Source organism: Atractosteus spatula, chromosome 16, assembly GCF_055471065.1.
Source record: "Atractosteus spatula isolate fAtrSpa1 chromosome 16, fAtrSpa1.hap1, whole genome shotgun sequence".
Classification (NCBI taxonomy): domain Eukaryota; kingdom Metazoa; phylum Chordata; class Actinopteri; order Semionotiformes; family Lepisosteidae; genus Atractosteus; species Atractosteus spatula.
Genome location: NC_142721.1, coordinates 8,945,573 through 8,959,877, shown reverse-complemented (window position 1 = coordinate 8,959,877; position 14,305 = coordinate 8,945,573). Strand labels below are relative to the sequence as shown.

General features: G+C 37.4%; 1 protein-coding gene across 2 annotated transcripts in view; it reads left to right on the top strand.

Moving 5' to 3' along the window:
• The first annotated feature begins 8,718 nt into the window (after positions 1-8,718).
• usp47 (ubiquitin specific peptidase 47) overlaps positions 8,719-14,305 on the top strand; it is a 28,020-nt gene continuing 22,433 nt past the window's right edge. Inside the window, exon 1 of one of the 2 annotated variants that reach the window (XM_088934554.1) lies at positions 8,719-8,962. In XM_088934554.1, the coding sequence (XP_088790680.1) occupies positions 8,918-8,962 (45 nt within the window). In that variant the 5' untranslated portion in view covers positions 8,719-8,917. The remainder of the gene's footprint in view (positions 8,963-14,305) is intronic. The other variant, XM_088934552.1, reaches the window with a different exon arrangement.

Here is a 14,305-nt window from a genome sequence, read left to right as displayed (position 1 = left end):
TATGTATATTATAATGTTTGGTTATGTTCTGAAGTATACAAATATGACTATACCAACATATTGAACATAAATGATAATGATTTGGCTAACATTTGGTGCTGTAAACAGAATGCTACAATCTCTATTCTAAATTAAGTCCAATTACTGCAATTTTTTTCTAATAACTATTTTTTTATTTTACATATTTTATTACATATCTTTACACATTCTATACAATATTATAGCATTTTTTAAAGCGATTTACAGTGTAGAAAATTGGTGCTTAGTATTTCAAGTTCTGAATTATTATTATTATTATGATATAAAACTTACTTACTGTATAAATCTCTCCTATAAATCACACTGAATTAGAATTCTACATTAGGACAAATGAAAGTTCAACTGCTGACATGACTAAAAGAAAATGTTTGTCCTATCATAATGAAACTTAAAATTGTTTGGGCTTTGCATACAAAGGGGTGTTTAGAACCTGTTCGAAATGTTTTGCATCATTTGCATTCTCAAGTAGGCAAGTGTGGCGAAATAATTTTCCATAACTAAACCATACCTTAAATAACACGGCCACATTTTAACAACATGTTCCTTTATTAATTACTAGAACATTTTGTCACGATTATAGTCCCTCCTCCTTAAGGGTGATCCGGCCCTTTCACTTCAGACTTGATTATGGGCACCTGACCCCTGTTCCCAGTCCACCTTAAAAACCAGGCGCTGACGTTCATCTGGGCTCTGCATCTGATTTCTGTATCGTGCGAGTCCTGGACCTGGAAGCGCCCGGTCCCGGTCTTTAATTCCTTGTTGGGTGGATCACCTGGCTATGGATTTATTCTTGTGTTTTTGGATTACCCTCTGGATTACTTTTGGATTGTTTGCCTCGGCCACACCTCCCCCGTGCACCACCGCACTTCGGACACGCCCCCCTGTTTTCATCCCCGTGTTCCTGCATGATCCTTTTCCTAGTGTTTCCTTACGATTCTGGATTGTGTCGTCCACATAAGGTCCGGAAAGAACTGAGCGTTACACATTTTTGCTGCACGATTTGCCTTACCCTCTTCAGCTTTGCATCTCAGTCCGTTTGTGTGGATACAGAACATAATAAATATAGAACATGAAGATAACGAAAAAACTGCGAGTGTTTTTGCTTAGTTTAGTAGCTCAAGTGTGTAACATAAAAATACAATTGTCCTTTTTTCCTTCCATTGTACTGTGTGTTTAGGGAACGGGTTTTTATGTTTCATGTGGTATTTCCCGTATTCCAAAATGTAACAAAGTTAACGAAAGATAACAGGGTACTCTTTGTTTTGGGAGTCTGGAACAAGCTATCCAGCCATGTTGTTAAAGCTGGTATGCTTTGAAAAAGAGACGGGTGAGACCCTTGGCTCAGTTAGCTACTAGCAACTGACTACAGTATGTTTATATGGGCTAGATGGTCACTTTTCATTTGTATCTTTTCTTATGCTGTTGTGTTTTATGGCTGCAATTTGTATGGAAGTGAATCGCTCAAACTAAAGTGATTACAAAAAATATCCAAGGCATTAAAGAGTTTAGGACACTTTTCCATTAGACATTTATTTTCATGGATGCAATAGTGGTTTCTACATAGAAAATTGAAGCAATAACAATGCAATTTGTTAATAGTAAAACTATGATCAGTAGAGGTACATATCAAGATATTAGCAATGGGGTGATAAACTGCAAAGGATTCTAGAGGACAACACATGATTGATGATTTTTTAGAAGTTAGAGTTCTAAGTACCGTCAGTTTAGAATGTTTCCACTAAAAAACGCTTTCTTTAATGACTGTTAATGATTGATTTGAACATTTCTTAAGATATGGTAGTTACACTGTTTCATAAGGAATGCTTTTGATTTTTGTTATTGTTATACATAATATATTTGTACATCCGTTTTCTAACTGCATTATCCAATGGTCATGGTCATGGGTCATGGGGGAGCTAGAGCCTATCCTGGAAAGCAATGGGCACAAGGCAGGATACTCCCTGGATGGGACATTGCAGCGACAATTATGCACAAACTCACACCAGGGTCAATTTTCCCAGAAGCTAATTGATGTACTCAGAGGAAACCCACACACACAAAGAGAGAAATACAAACTCCATGCAGACAGCACCCCAGGAGCTGAATCCAAGACCCCAGCACTGAGAAGCAGCAAAGCTAACCACTGTGCCACCCATACTTTATTATATAAATAATAGTATTTTGTAACCTCATGTTCTGAGACTATGCCTTTCCTTTTTTTGGTGGTTAGTTTTATATTAAAAAATGCCTTGTGGGACTAGAGAATGTGAGTGAATTTTCTAAGTTTCTAAGTACAGTATATATGTGAGTGTCCTGTTCACGAGCAGGTTCTGTTTCCCTTGCCTTCCCGACACTCTGCAGGAGTGCGGACAGGGCCCTTTGAAGCAATGAGAACTGCGAAACATGCAGAATTGACTTGCTAAGAAGCCTCTTTCTTGGTTACTGGTACAGTATGTGAGGATACTAGGTGAGCATATTGACAGCTGCATGTGAGGGAGAGTGGATAATGAGAAGGACAAAAGACATCCCCTCCTGTGACTTCAGGTTGTGTTCTATAGAATTCCCTGAGTTGCAGCTGGATGAACACGGTCCGTTGAAAAGAGGAAAGAATCATCAATGTTCCAAACCTTTTGCCAGGATGGCGTTCTGGGATGGGAAAATCACTGGGCAACTTCTTTGAAGTAGGTAAGGAGAATTTATCATTTATGTTCAGTGTGATTTACAACAGCCTCTTAACTACAAATGAAATTCCCCTGAAGAGATTTCACTACCTGTCAAGCTTAATAGTAGTTTATTGTAGTTATGCCCCAGGCCAGATTAAGACGTAAAACTGAACATTAGGCAAGTCGTGGCATGAAAAAGGTTAGGAGCCAAACAATGTGAAGTACTTTTTGTCACTTTCTGGAGACACCATTGCTCCTTTGAGCAATTCATTTGTCACGCAAACAACAAACACAACACAATCAAACATTTTAAACACAGAAAACATTAATGATGAAAGAATCATCATAAGTTTAGGATACAAAACCAAAGCATTATGAAGATAAACATCTAAACCTAATCAGCCTGTGCCCCTTTTTGCTCCTATCTGCAGATGTTTTTCCCATTCTACTGCCACTGTAGTCCAAAAACAGGGATCAGGGGAGTATGTGTAGTGATGATCTGCCTTTCAGGACATGGTCTGCCCATCACAAACTCAGTTTCCTGGTTTCTCTGAACTAATCTCCTGTTTGTTGAATTGTATCCACTCATTGCTCAGATGATGTTATCTCAGGGAGCAAGTCACACTCTCTTTAATCATGCTGACCAGCAGTTTTCATAATCTCAGGAACCATGGTGGTGTCTTATCCTACTCTTGTGTGATTTAAAATGATGTCTTATTGAATTACTATTTACTAAATGCATCAACTCATTTTGATTATTTCAATTAATCTCCAACAGCAAACACTGAGTGCTTGGCATTTTCTATGAAATCACATGACTTGAGCATTCTCCTCTGCCAAGGAACAATGGTACTCAATCAGCAAACCTGTCTGCTCACTATTTAAAATGTAAATAGCAATGCGCATGAGCCCAATCAGCTACTGTATTGATGTAAATGTAGATTCGTGAGTGTTCATTATGCATCAGTTTATTGCTGACTTAGTTTTATATTATATGACCACAGCTTTTTAACTATCCTGGCAATCAACCTTGAAAACACTGTTCAGGACACGTTTTTGTTATAATTTTCACAAACATGGCAGGAATTGTCACACAAGATTGTGAACTTTCAGCATTGTGTTTCTCGTCTTTTCTCCTTGCTCAGCCTCAGGTTTCCAAGTTACCCATGACTTACCCTTTGCTTAGGAAATACAAACACAATTATCTTTTCAATGGAAATTATAAGGACATGAGCATAGTATATTTAAGTTATTTATAAAGTTCTTCATACAGTCCTTTCAGGAATTAAGCAATGTCTGTTTTGGATACGTTTCTTTCCGATAATCCCATGCAGTGAAACTAAATGGCCTTCCAGTAAATGCTGCCACACCTTTTCAGAAAACAAAAGAACAAATAACAATAGACTTCCAAAATGCAGAAAAAACATGAAGCATAAGAGATGTGTAATCTTTTCATCCTTTTTCGAGTCTTAAGCACAGTCATAGCTACAGGACTGTTATTTTGAATTTGAGTCACACTTTACAAGTGTTCGAGCTATTTTATTTTGTGGACACTTTTAGTAAGTTAGACATACTGTATTATACACCTGCATGTCTAACTTTCTCCTGAATAGAAAGTTAATGATGTTTTCCCCCAGTTCATCCTGTGAATGACACCTGTTAACAAACTATCCTGTTCACCAGGTTAATGATAACCAGATATTATCTTTGAAAATGTTTTGTCACAATACAGCACTTTGAGTGGAGTTATAAGTGTAAGGAATTATTAATTATTATGAATAATATATTTGGACATGTTCGTTCATTTATATTCTAAAAATATGTAGTCTAAAAAGTATTATAGGTACTGTAATACACATTTCTATGCATTCTAATAGAATACACTGAAAATATATAGGAAATACTGTATATATACTGTAGGATTGAGGTTAGACAAGGCTTTTCTGGATTCAAGCATGCAGAGAAAATGTCATTCCCTTGGTAAACCTTATTTTCTCATTACATGCTGATGCTTTATTTTTTATGTTTATGTGGTACATGAAAACCAATTGCAACTTTTTTGTGTAAATATCAAAAGTTGTTATTTGCTTTAAAATATTATTGTGTATTCAGTTTTAAATGGTGACTTATATGACTTAACTTCCATCCAAAATATGACCTTCAGTTGTACTTCAAGACTTTTGTACAAAACAATCTAATTACCCTACCCAAAAAAAATAAATGTTGGAAAATATTGATTATGATAATCAATATCAGACTTAGGAAAATCACTGTAATTTATACATTGCTCAGGTCAGAATATCTTCATAATTTTTCTTATTATTGTTGTTATTACTAATAATGAAACTCCAAAAATCATCAGCAAAAAAATATCTTAGTCCATCACATCTTTATGGCATATATTAGTTAGGTTTGTGGACATTTGATAAAACATTGATAAAGATAGATACTTAATTGTTCCCGTGAGGGAAAGTGCAGAATTAAGTAAAAAGTAATCAGTCTAGGTAAATATCCATGTTACAGGCACATACATGTAAATGAACCATATTTAAAGATATTCAAGTATGTAGCTGTGTCAGTATGTGTAGACTACAAAGGAACAAGTTAAGGTTTATTCTATGCTGAAAAGGGAAGAAAGGAAACTTGAACTTTATTGCCATATGTAAGCAGTACATGTACTGGTACAATAGAATTCTCACTTACAGAAAGTCTCTTGATTGTTAAAAAGTGTAAAAACACAAAGTGCAGACAGTGCATCAAGACAATATACAAACAAACAGTAGACAATGTACAAGTAAACTAGTAAACAGTTTTAATGTAAACAACGCAGACATGTAAACAATGACTGCAGATGTGAATAAATAAGAAATTATAATGAGGTAGATGGTGTAGGTGTGGTCCAATGGACATGGCCAAATGTATTCGCCAATAGCACTGCTTGTGGGTAGATGCTATTGAAGAATCTAGTGGTAAGTGTCCATATGCTCTTATATCTCGTGCCTGAGGGCAGTGGGGTGAAGAGCTCATGCCCGGGGTGGTGACTGTCCTCTGTGATGGCCAGAATTCTACCACGGCAGCGGTCCTCATAGAGCTGTTTAATCTCGGTGAGACTACAGCTGATGATCTTCTGGGCCACATTCACCATTCTCTGCAGTGCCTTTCTCTCTCGAGAAGAGGTGTGGCCGTACCACACGGTGATCCCATTGGTGAGGACACTCTCGATGATGCAGCGGTAGAAGTTCGCCAACACAGGTACTGGCATCCCCCAGCGCTTGAGGCACCTCAGGAAATAGAGGAACTGCTGAGCCTTCACAACATTTCGGCCCTCACACCCAAAGAAGGCTCCACAGTTGAAACGTTGTGTTTCCTTTCTTCTCTTTTCAGCATAAAATAAACCTTTACTTGTTCCATATTTAAAGATGCAACTCACTTTTTGGTGAGGGAAGGTGGGAGGTGGCATAAAGGATTTTAATAGTTTAAGAGCTCCATCTAGTGTAGTAAAGATGGATTACAATGAAGAATATTATTTGGGGGACAAGCAACAAATTTTCTACTGTTACTAATAATATTTCTTTACACTTATATAGCAGCTTTTCTGGACACTCTACTCAAAGCGCTTTACATGAAATGGGGACTCCCCTCCACCACCACCAATGTGCAGCCCCACCTGGATGATGCTGCAGCAGCCATAGTGCGCCAGAACACTCCCCAAACACCAGCTCTTAGTGGGGAGGAGAACAGATAGATGAAGCCAGTTCAAAGACGGGAATTATTAGGAGGGCATGATTGTTAAAGTTCAGGGGGAAATTTGTCCAGGACATGGGGGTAACACCCCTACTCTCTTTGAGAAATACTCTGGGATTTTTAATGACCGCAGAGAATCAGGACCTCAGTTTTATGTCTCATTCAAAGAACTGTGCCTTTTTACAATATAGTTTCACTACACTGGGGCATTAGGACCCACAAAGGCAACAAGGTCAACACCCCCTAATGGCCCCCTACTAACACCTCTTCCAGCAGCAACCTCAGTTTTTCCCAGCATTCTCCCATCCAGGTACTGACTAGGCTCACACCCGCTGAGCTTCAGTGGGTTGCCAGTTGTGAATTGCAGGGTGATATGGCTGCCGGCCACTGTTATTGTTATACTTCAGATTACTGTTATTGTTAGAGTACAGTGCAACAAATGTGCTTAAAGAAACCTATTGTTACTGTCTGGGCTATTATTAAAAGACTTAGCAACACTGTTGGAAGCCTGTTATCTGTTACTGTTGTTCGGGTTGTTTCAAGTTCCAGTTCCAGTAGGACGATGCACTAAGTGATTAAAGCCCTGTGGAGTTTGGAGCCAGTTAACAACAGTGGCTATCATTCTTCCCTTGTCCACAGCAACATATGCCCAGGTCCAGTTGCCCACAGACAGTCCAGTTCCCCTTAGGCCATTCCTAGTCACGGTCCAAGCACCTGTGAGGTGGTGAATCTGGCAGCTGTGTCTATGTCCTGTGACTCCTTCTGGCCCCAGGCACTGCATCTGTCCCCAGCACAGGACCTCTGGGACAGCACATCTTTATTCTTCCATTACCATAATCCACCCAGTCAGCTCACCCTTCAGCTAGTTGACGCTCAGCAGAGAGACAGAAGGAGAGCTCAGAGCAAGAAGCCTTGCCCTTACAGACGTGCCCAGTTATTTTTGATTAGCCCCGCAAATGCTAACAACTTCTTACAAGCGACACTGTATGTTTTCTCTAGTTTACTGGGTGCCTCTGCAACAAGAAACCGCCCGTACCAGATGCTTGTTTTGAGTGTTGGAAGTTTCAGGAGGATGGATCAGTGCTACTTTTATCCCCTAAAATATGATGCAAGCAGTCAGTGGAATAGAAGAGCACTCTGTGCATCAGATTCTCCGAATCAGAGGAAATGCGTGAGTGTCCTTGATCTGCCTGGGCTAGCTTCCCTGGATCTCCCATCTGCCCACACAGCTAGGGGGTGATCTCAGTCCCCTGGCCACTGTCCAGTCATGTAAACACCACACTGGAGGCACCACATTCATTAGAAAGTCGTGATGGAGTTTAAAGTCAATAATTTTTTTAATCCTCGTGAGAACAGCCAGATGGGATATTCCAGAAATCTTAAGGTACATTTAAAAAGAGCTTTAACTTCAAAAAAGATTTACTTGTATGATTCCTTCTTGGGGTATGATTGACTTACATTAACATCTTCCAACAGTACTAAAAGAAACACAGCAAAAGGTCCTTTTCAGCATGATCAAGAGATACAGTAGGCATGCTTACTGTTTTACAAATCAGCCATCTGTTACATCACAAAACACCTTAGTATGGTGAGCACTACCACACATTGGCTAGCAATTCATTTTAGAGTTTTTAAGGCATAATATACAACTAGGCTCCTGTTACAACCTAAAACCTCCGAAGATGGTTCAGAGTTGCAGGTTCGCTTTTAGCAAAGCATTGAGATTTTGATTTTCTTTGGGAAAGGAGGGGAATCTAAAACTAAGGTGTTTTGTGATGTAACATATGGCTGATTGGAATACCAGAAATCTATAACTAGAATCATATTATTTCAAGGTATGGATTTTGCTTTGTCTTTCACACCTGTGTGAAGTGTAAGTGTATAAAGCACATGTAAAAAAACATAAACATACAAAGCAGCAATACATATATTTTAAAACATAACATTCAATGAAGGAATAACAATATGAAAACAGAATTAAAAACATGATAATCAAACTAGAAAACCAACAGCTAAATTGAAGCCGTAAATGTGAGGTATACAGTTGTGGTAACGAATGAGTCTCACAGCTTTGTGCATGGTCACTATAAGGACAATGTACATCTGTTAGGCACGATTGAAATATCTTTTTCTAACGCCTTCCTAAGCTGGTTTTCACGTTGCGGGTGCACCTACTGTGCTAAGTTGACCGATATTCCCGTGAATCCTCCTGCGTGTTTAGGAAATGACGTTTGGAGTCCCTCTGAAATCTCGCGAAACTGAAGGACAGCCATTTTTCCCCATTGATTGCTGTCTGTGCTGTAGGTGGTGTAACAGAAAAGAAAAGTAACTGCGCTCACTCTGGTTATTTGTTTTGGTCTTTTTAATCTTGGCCCCGAAACAACACACGACATAATGATCTCGTACGCCGGGTTGAAGCCTTCCTGTTGACTTCCGAGGTCGGGTAACTGTCTGTTTAAACTGTCTGACAAATGGAAATGGTGCCCAGCGAAGAAAACCAGCTCGTACCCAAAGAGGTGAGATAATCACACACAACACGGGGAAAGAAATTGGCAACGGCAGGCCCTGGGTGTCTTGCCTGTGTTAAGGCAAAATAGACAACTAGGCTCCCGTTACAGCTTTAAACTTCAGACGTCGGTTAAGAATTGCCCCTGCTGGTTCGCTTTTAGCAAAGCGTTGAGCTTTTATTTTCCTGGAGGGAGGAGGAGGAGGAGGAGGAGGAGGGGGGGGGGGAATCTAAATAAATTTGGCTAAACGAAGTTAACCATAAACTGCCCGAAATATTTTGTGTTGAAGGACTGGATAGTAAGCCGAGTTTCGGACTGCCGATGGTGTCACTACACAATCGCCGGCATGACAGCATTGCGTTTGTGGGTGCCGTGTTAACGCTGCGGCCTTTTGTGAGTCCTCATGCAAATCCGTATCGGGTTCCCAGCAAACAAGAGGAGGCCTGTTTGTGTGTGGAGTTCGTGAAGTCAGTGGTTCACACATTCTTTCACACGGCTCCTTAGGCTGCGACTGTAAGGATAAATTAAACGTCTTGCTTCTTAATTATCCAGGACAGCCGACTGTGCAGAATCGTGTTTACACGTAAGCTAAATACACCGTAGCGATCCGTAGTGGTGTCACTGGCGAGTTGTAGCTGCGAGCGATCGCCCAGTCCTGCTTTCGCCTCGTCTTTTGTTCTTCAAATAGAAAGTATCTCATCTGCGAGAGTTTAAAGGAGAAAAATAAACCTGAAGCTCAGAAAGTAAAACACGGTCACCTCGTGTTCACGGGAAATAATCCGAGTTGAAACAATTCTCCCGGCAGTTTCCTTTTAATTGTAAAAAAAAAAAAACAGACACGGCAGATTTTAGTACTGTTTAAAGGGTTCTCAATAGGTATGTATTTAAAAAAAAATTGCTTGTTGGTTATTTATAGGTAAAGGAAACCGTTTTGTCTTTCAAGGCCATTCCCGTGCGATGGTTATTCTGCGTTAACTGGTTTGATTGCTGTTTTAACAATCTTGGGAGATAGTTTTCCGTAGCAGAAACTTGACAGGCGCACTTCAGTTTAATCGTCGATCATGAAATTTAATAAAACGTAGCTACTTTTGACCTGACTGTATTCAGAGAGGGTTGGGAAGAGTCCATCTAGAAAGGCAGAAATGCTTAAGCTTTGCGTGCGTGGGACCAAAATTGACCTTTAATTTCTTGTGAAAGTGTGAGTAGTTGTGTTAATCAAAAAATATTCACTATTTCAGCTGATACAACCTGCTGTGTAGTTTACAGATTAGACCGCATTGATACTATAGCCCTATCAATTCTAAAACAAAGCAGTTTTTTAGAAATGAATTTAACAGGTAAAGGAGGAGGTACGATTTGAAGTGAGTACACGGGTGTCTCAATTTCTTTTCTAATAGAGCAACCTGAGGGATTGTGAAATGGGTTAACAGATGTGATTATAGGTAAGATTTTAGATTTACTGAATACAAGGTCACCCAAGATTACTACAGTAGTTTAAACAATGATACACTTACATTGTATACTTTTTAAAATTAAACATGAGTTTATTAATTTTTATAGTTCAGTTTTAGGGAACTAAAATCAAATTATAACATAACAGGCTGTATTTTGGAGATGAGAAATATAGGTGATGCATAAATGTTATACAAATTTAGTAATATGGTGTGCCTGCCATATTCCATTTAAGTGCCTTGCATTTAAGTTTTGTAGGATTTGTTGTTATGATTAGCATTATGCAATTTCTTACGTTGAAATAATATAAGAATAAACTAATGGTTCTTCATTTTCTTCTTTTCCAGTACAAGTGTTTTTAAGTACTGTAAGTGCTTTTCACCTGCGTTGAGATGTCTCAGTTGAGATAGCATTAAGTGTTTTTTGTGCTACAGGGTGTCACTGTTTTTATTGGAAAGTTATATCATTTTCACAACTTGTACAGCCTGACTCAGCAGATGGAGTCTGTAGTTGTTTTTCTTTATACTAGCAACTAAAGGTTTAAAATGTAACCTGTTTATAAAACAAAAAAACAAGTACAAAAACAGTACACCATGTTCCACTTCTGCTTTTGAAGGCACACCAAACAAGCAATACCTGTAGTAGTGTATCTCACATACATTTCATTGTATGTGAGATATACTTTATGAAGCAACTTTTCTGTCTTACAGAGTATTAGTTGAATGCAATGAAATGAGGGCTAAGATGTAACCCATTAGAAATAACTGAATTTTAAGAATTCAAAATATAAGCTTTCACTGTAATAGTTATGATGTGTTTGTAAATCATAGGAACCATTATTCAATGTTTGCTGTCTTTAGAACATTACCTTCCGCAGAAGAATAGAATATGGAATATTCTGTACTGTATTTCAGATACTTTTATTTACAAAGTAATAGAATGCAGTGTGACCATATTAATTGTAATTTATTCCTGTGCAACTGTATAAGCCAACTGTTTATGATCCTCATAAAATAGTTAATTAATGTAGTGCTGTGTAGTATAATTAAAGTATGCTAAAAGATACACAGCAGTAATTATAACACAAACTGGTCACCTGAAATGTGTAATCAAAAGATGTAAAAGCATTTCAAACGAATAAATAAGTACAATGTATTTGTAGTAGATTGCTGAAAATATTGCAAAAGGTGAATCTAAAACCACCATACATAGTGAGGTAGGCTACAGGACTATAGAACAGAATCTGTAGAAACTGTCCCAAGTTTTTGGTGAACAAAATTATTGTTTTGTTTTTGTTCACCATAAATCATGCTGACCTTGTATTGGTGTAAATTTTTCTTAGTTTTAAATTGGTCGCCTTATGTTATTAAATGCAATATAAATATAAATGCTTCTTTTTCAGTTTTACAGATTTAAAAATAAAAACTCTTATCATGTTTGGTAAATTGCATTTGACTGGACAAGACACAGTTCAGAATGTGGGTATGCAGTGCTCTAAGGTATAATATTTAAAAGATGCTTTTATCCTAGTTGGCTTACCTTACATTTTATACACTGAACTGTCACAGTTTAAGATTGAATTGTTACTAAGTTAATTATGGCACTAAGTGGAGTGATTATTCATCTTAATCTATTGAAATACAATTTATTTCTTATTTTAAAATGTAATTTTTTTATAGAAGTTGGAAAGGAGCTTGGGGAAAGACAATGATTAGCATAATGTAAGGCAAATGGAGATGCTTTCTCAGTTATTCTCAGTGACATGTTTTTAAGATGATATTAAGTCCTATAATCTGCTTGGTACTGTAATCAAGTCAGCCCAATAGTGAGCAAAGACCTAGAGTGACTCATTGTTCTGTCTTTTGTAATCACTTTGCTAGACCATATTATAACCCCTCTCTTGGTATTCAATGTCTGTTTCTGAAAATTAAGTAGTTGTTATAACTTTGACAAATTGATCTTACGTAAATGGGGAACAAGATAAATTGCTATGTTTGGAATTATTAATGACATTTCCAAGAATACTGCTTTCCATGCAATTGCTAGAATTCCTTTGCAAGAAAGGTACAAATTCTGGACTGATATGTTATGCTTTTTTCCCTTAAACACTAAGGAATGATTTTATAAGTTGATTTCAAAACAGAATATGAAATTATAGCCTTCTTAGATTCCAGCTACTTGAGCAATCCTGAAACTTTGAGGTTAAAATCTTTGTGGTCTTAGCCTTCAGGGTTTCTTTTTTAATACAAAACACGACTATTATTATTTACACAGTACTTTCAATACAATGCTGTCTGTGTTTCGATAGTACATAGTTACAGAAAGTCTGTTTATTTTCTTGTCATCACTCATGACCATGAGGGACACTAAGATGGATATTTATGATATTTTTTTTCAGACAGCTAACAGTAGAAGAGAAAGTATAGGGGATGGGTCTTCAAGGCTTAGAAATAGGCAGGTTAAGATGTATTACTGTTAAAATTTGGAGAGGAAATTAGTTATTACTAGCATTATGCAATCTGGACACTACATTAAAACTTGCAGACTAGACCATAGTGACAGCAGTGCTAAACAGTGCTAATTAATTTTTGGGAACTTCAGCGTTTCTGGACTTTTCAGCAAAACAGTCTTTGGGCCTTCATGTCGTCAGTGTTTAGAACAATATTAACTACTTAGTAGTTCTCTTCTAATAAATTCTCCAGATGAAAATAAGTATTTGTTTAAATTAAATTCCCAGAACCTGATTTCTTGCAAGGTCCCTGTAACTGGTGTTACCTGATACTGACATTGGATTTTTCTTTATTTTCCATAATTTTATTTAATAGTTCAATTTATTAATCTCTAAATTTAAATTTTAAACTTGCAAAAGAACACTTTTAAATATAACTAATGCATATGACAAGTGGTAAATGCTTGTCCTTCCTGTTTAGAGTGGACGTTTAGGTATTCATACATTGTAGTATTGGCTTTGAATGTTCAACCTCTCAGCTTTTTCTGTAAGATATAGACTAAACTTTGGGTAGAAAAAATATTTACAAATATAGACCAAATATAGGGGCAATATGGTATTATGTGGTTCCACTTATTGCTCCTCTAGATTGGTTGAATGACCTTCTCTCATTTGTATAATTTTCTGGGTAAACTGTAGACAAAGTTAATGTAAGGAAGATATTGTTGGAGATGATCTAGTTGTCAACTGCGAGCATACACAAGCCCCAATTCTTTATTTTTATCAGAACACTGCTGGGCACTCTTACACTAGTAAGTGTTTAAAATAAAAATCTGAGAATGGCCACCTGCTACCACAAATTAAAATGTTTGACAGAAGTCTTATACTCAAGGGTGAGTCAGCTGGGCAGTATGGATATTTTTGTCAGTTCTGTAATTAGTCCTAGAAAGCAGTCCTGGTCGATACAACAGTTCACATGAAACACAATCCTGATTGAAATATTTGTAGAAATTAATGTTGCAGGCTAATTACTTTTTCACTTTTATTAGTGAGACTTTATTGTACTGGAATGTCTTACTTCTAAAATAAATGCATTGTTTACTGATAAAAATCCGTTTTATATCTGTTACCTAACTTTATCTGCACATACGAGAATAGTAGACTTACTTTACAGTAGATCACGGGTTTGCAGTGTTGCTAAACCCATGGCACACTGTGTCCTGTTGGCACTTGCAATGCTGTTTTCCTGAGACAAGTTAGGAGCATTGCTTCAGTCTCTACCCTTCTGAAGCCCATGCACACAGGGTTTTTTAGCTTTACAATGAATGCAAAACAAATCCATGCTGTGCTGTGATTTTTAGTTTATGATCGTGGTGACATTTTGGCTAATTGGGCTTGTGACAAGATCTATGTGATTTTTAAGAATTTTAAAAGATGAAAACAGTGAAGAT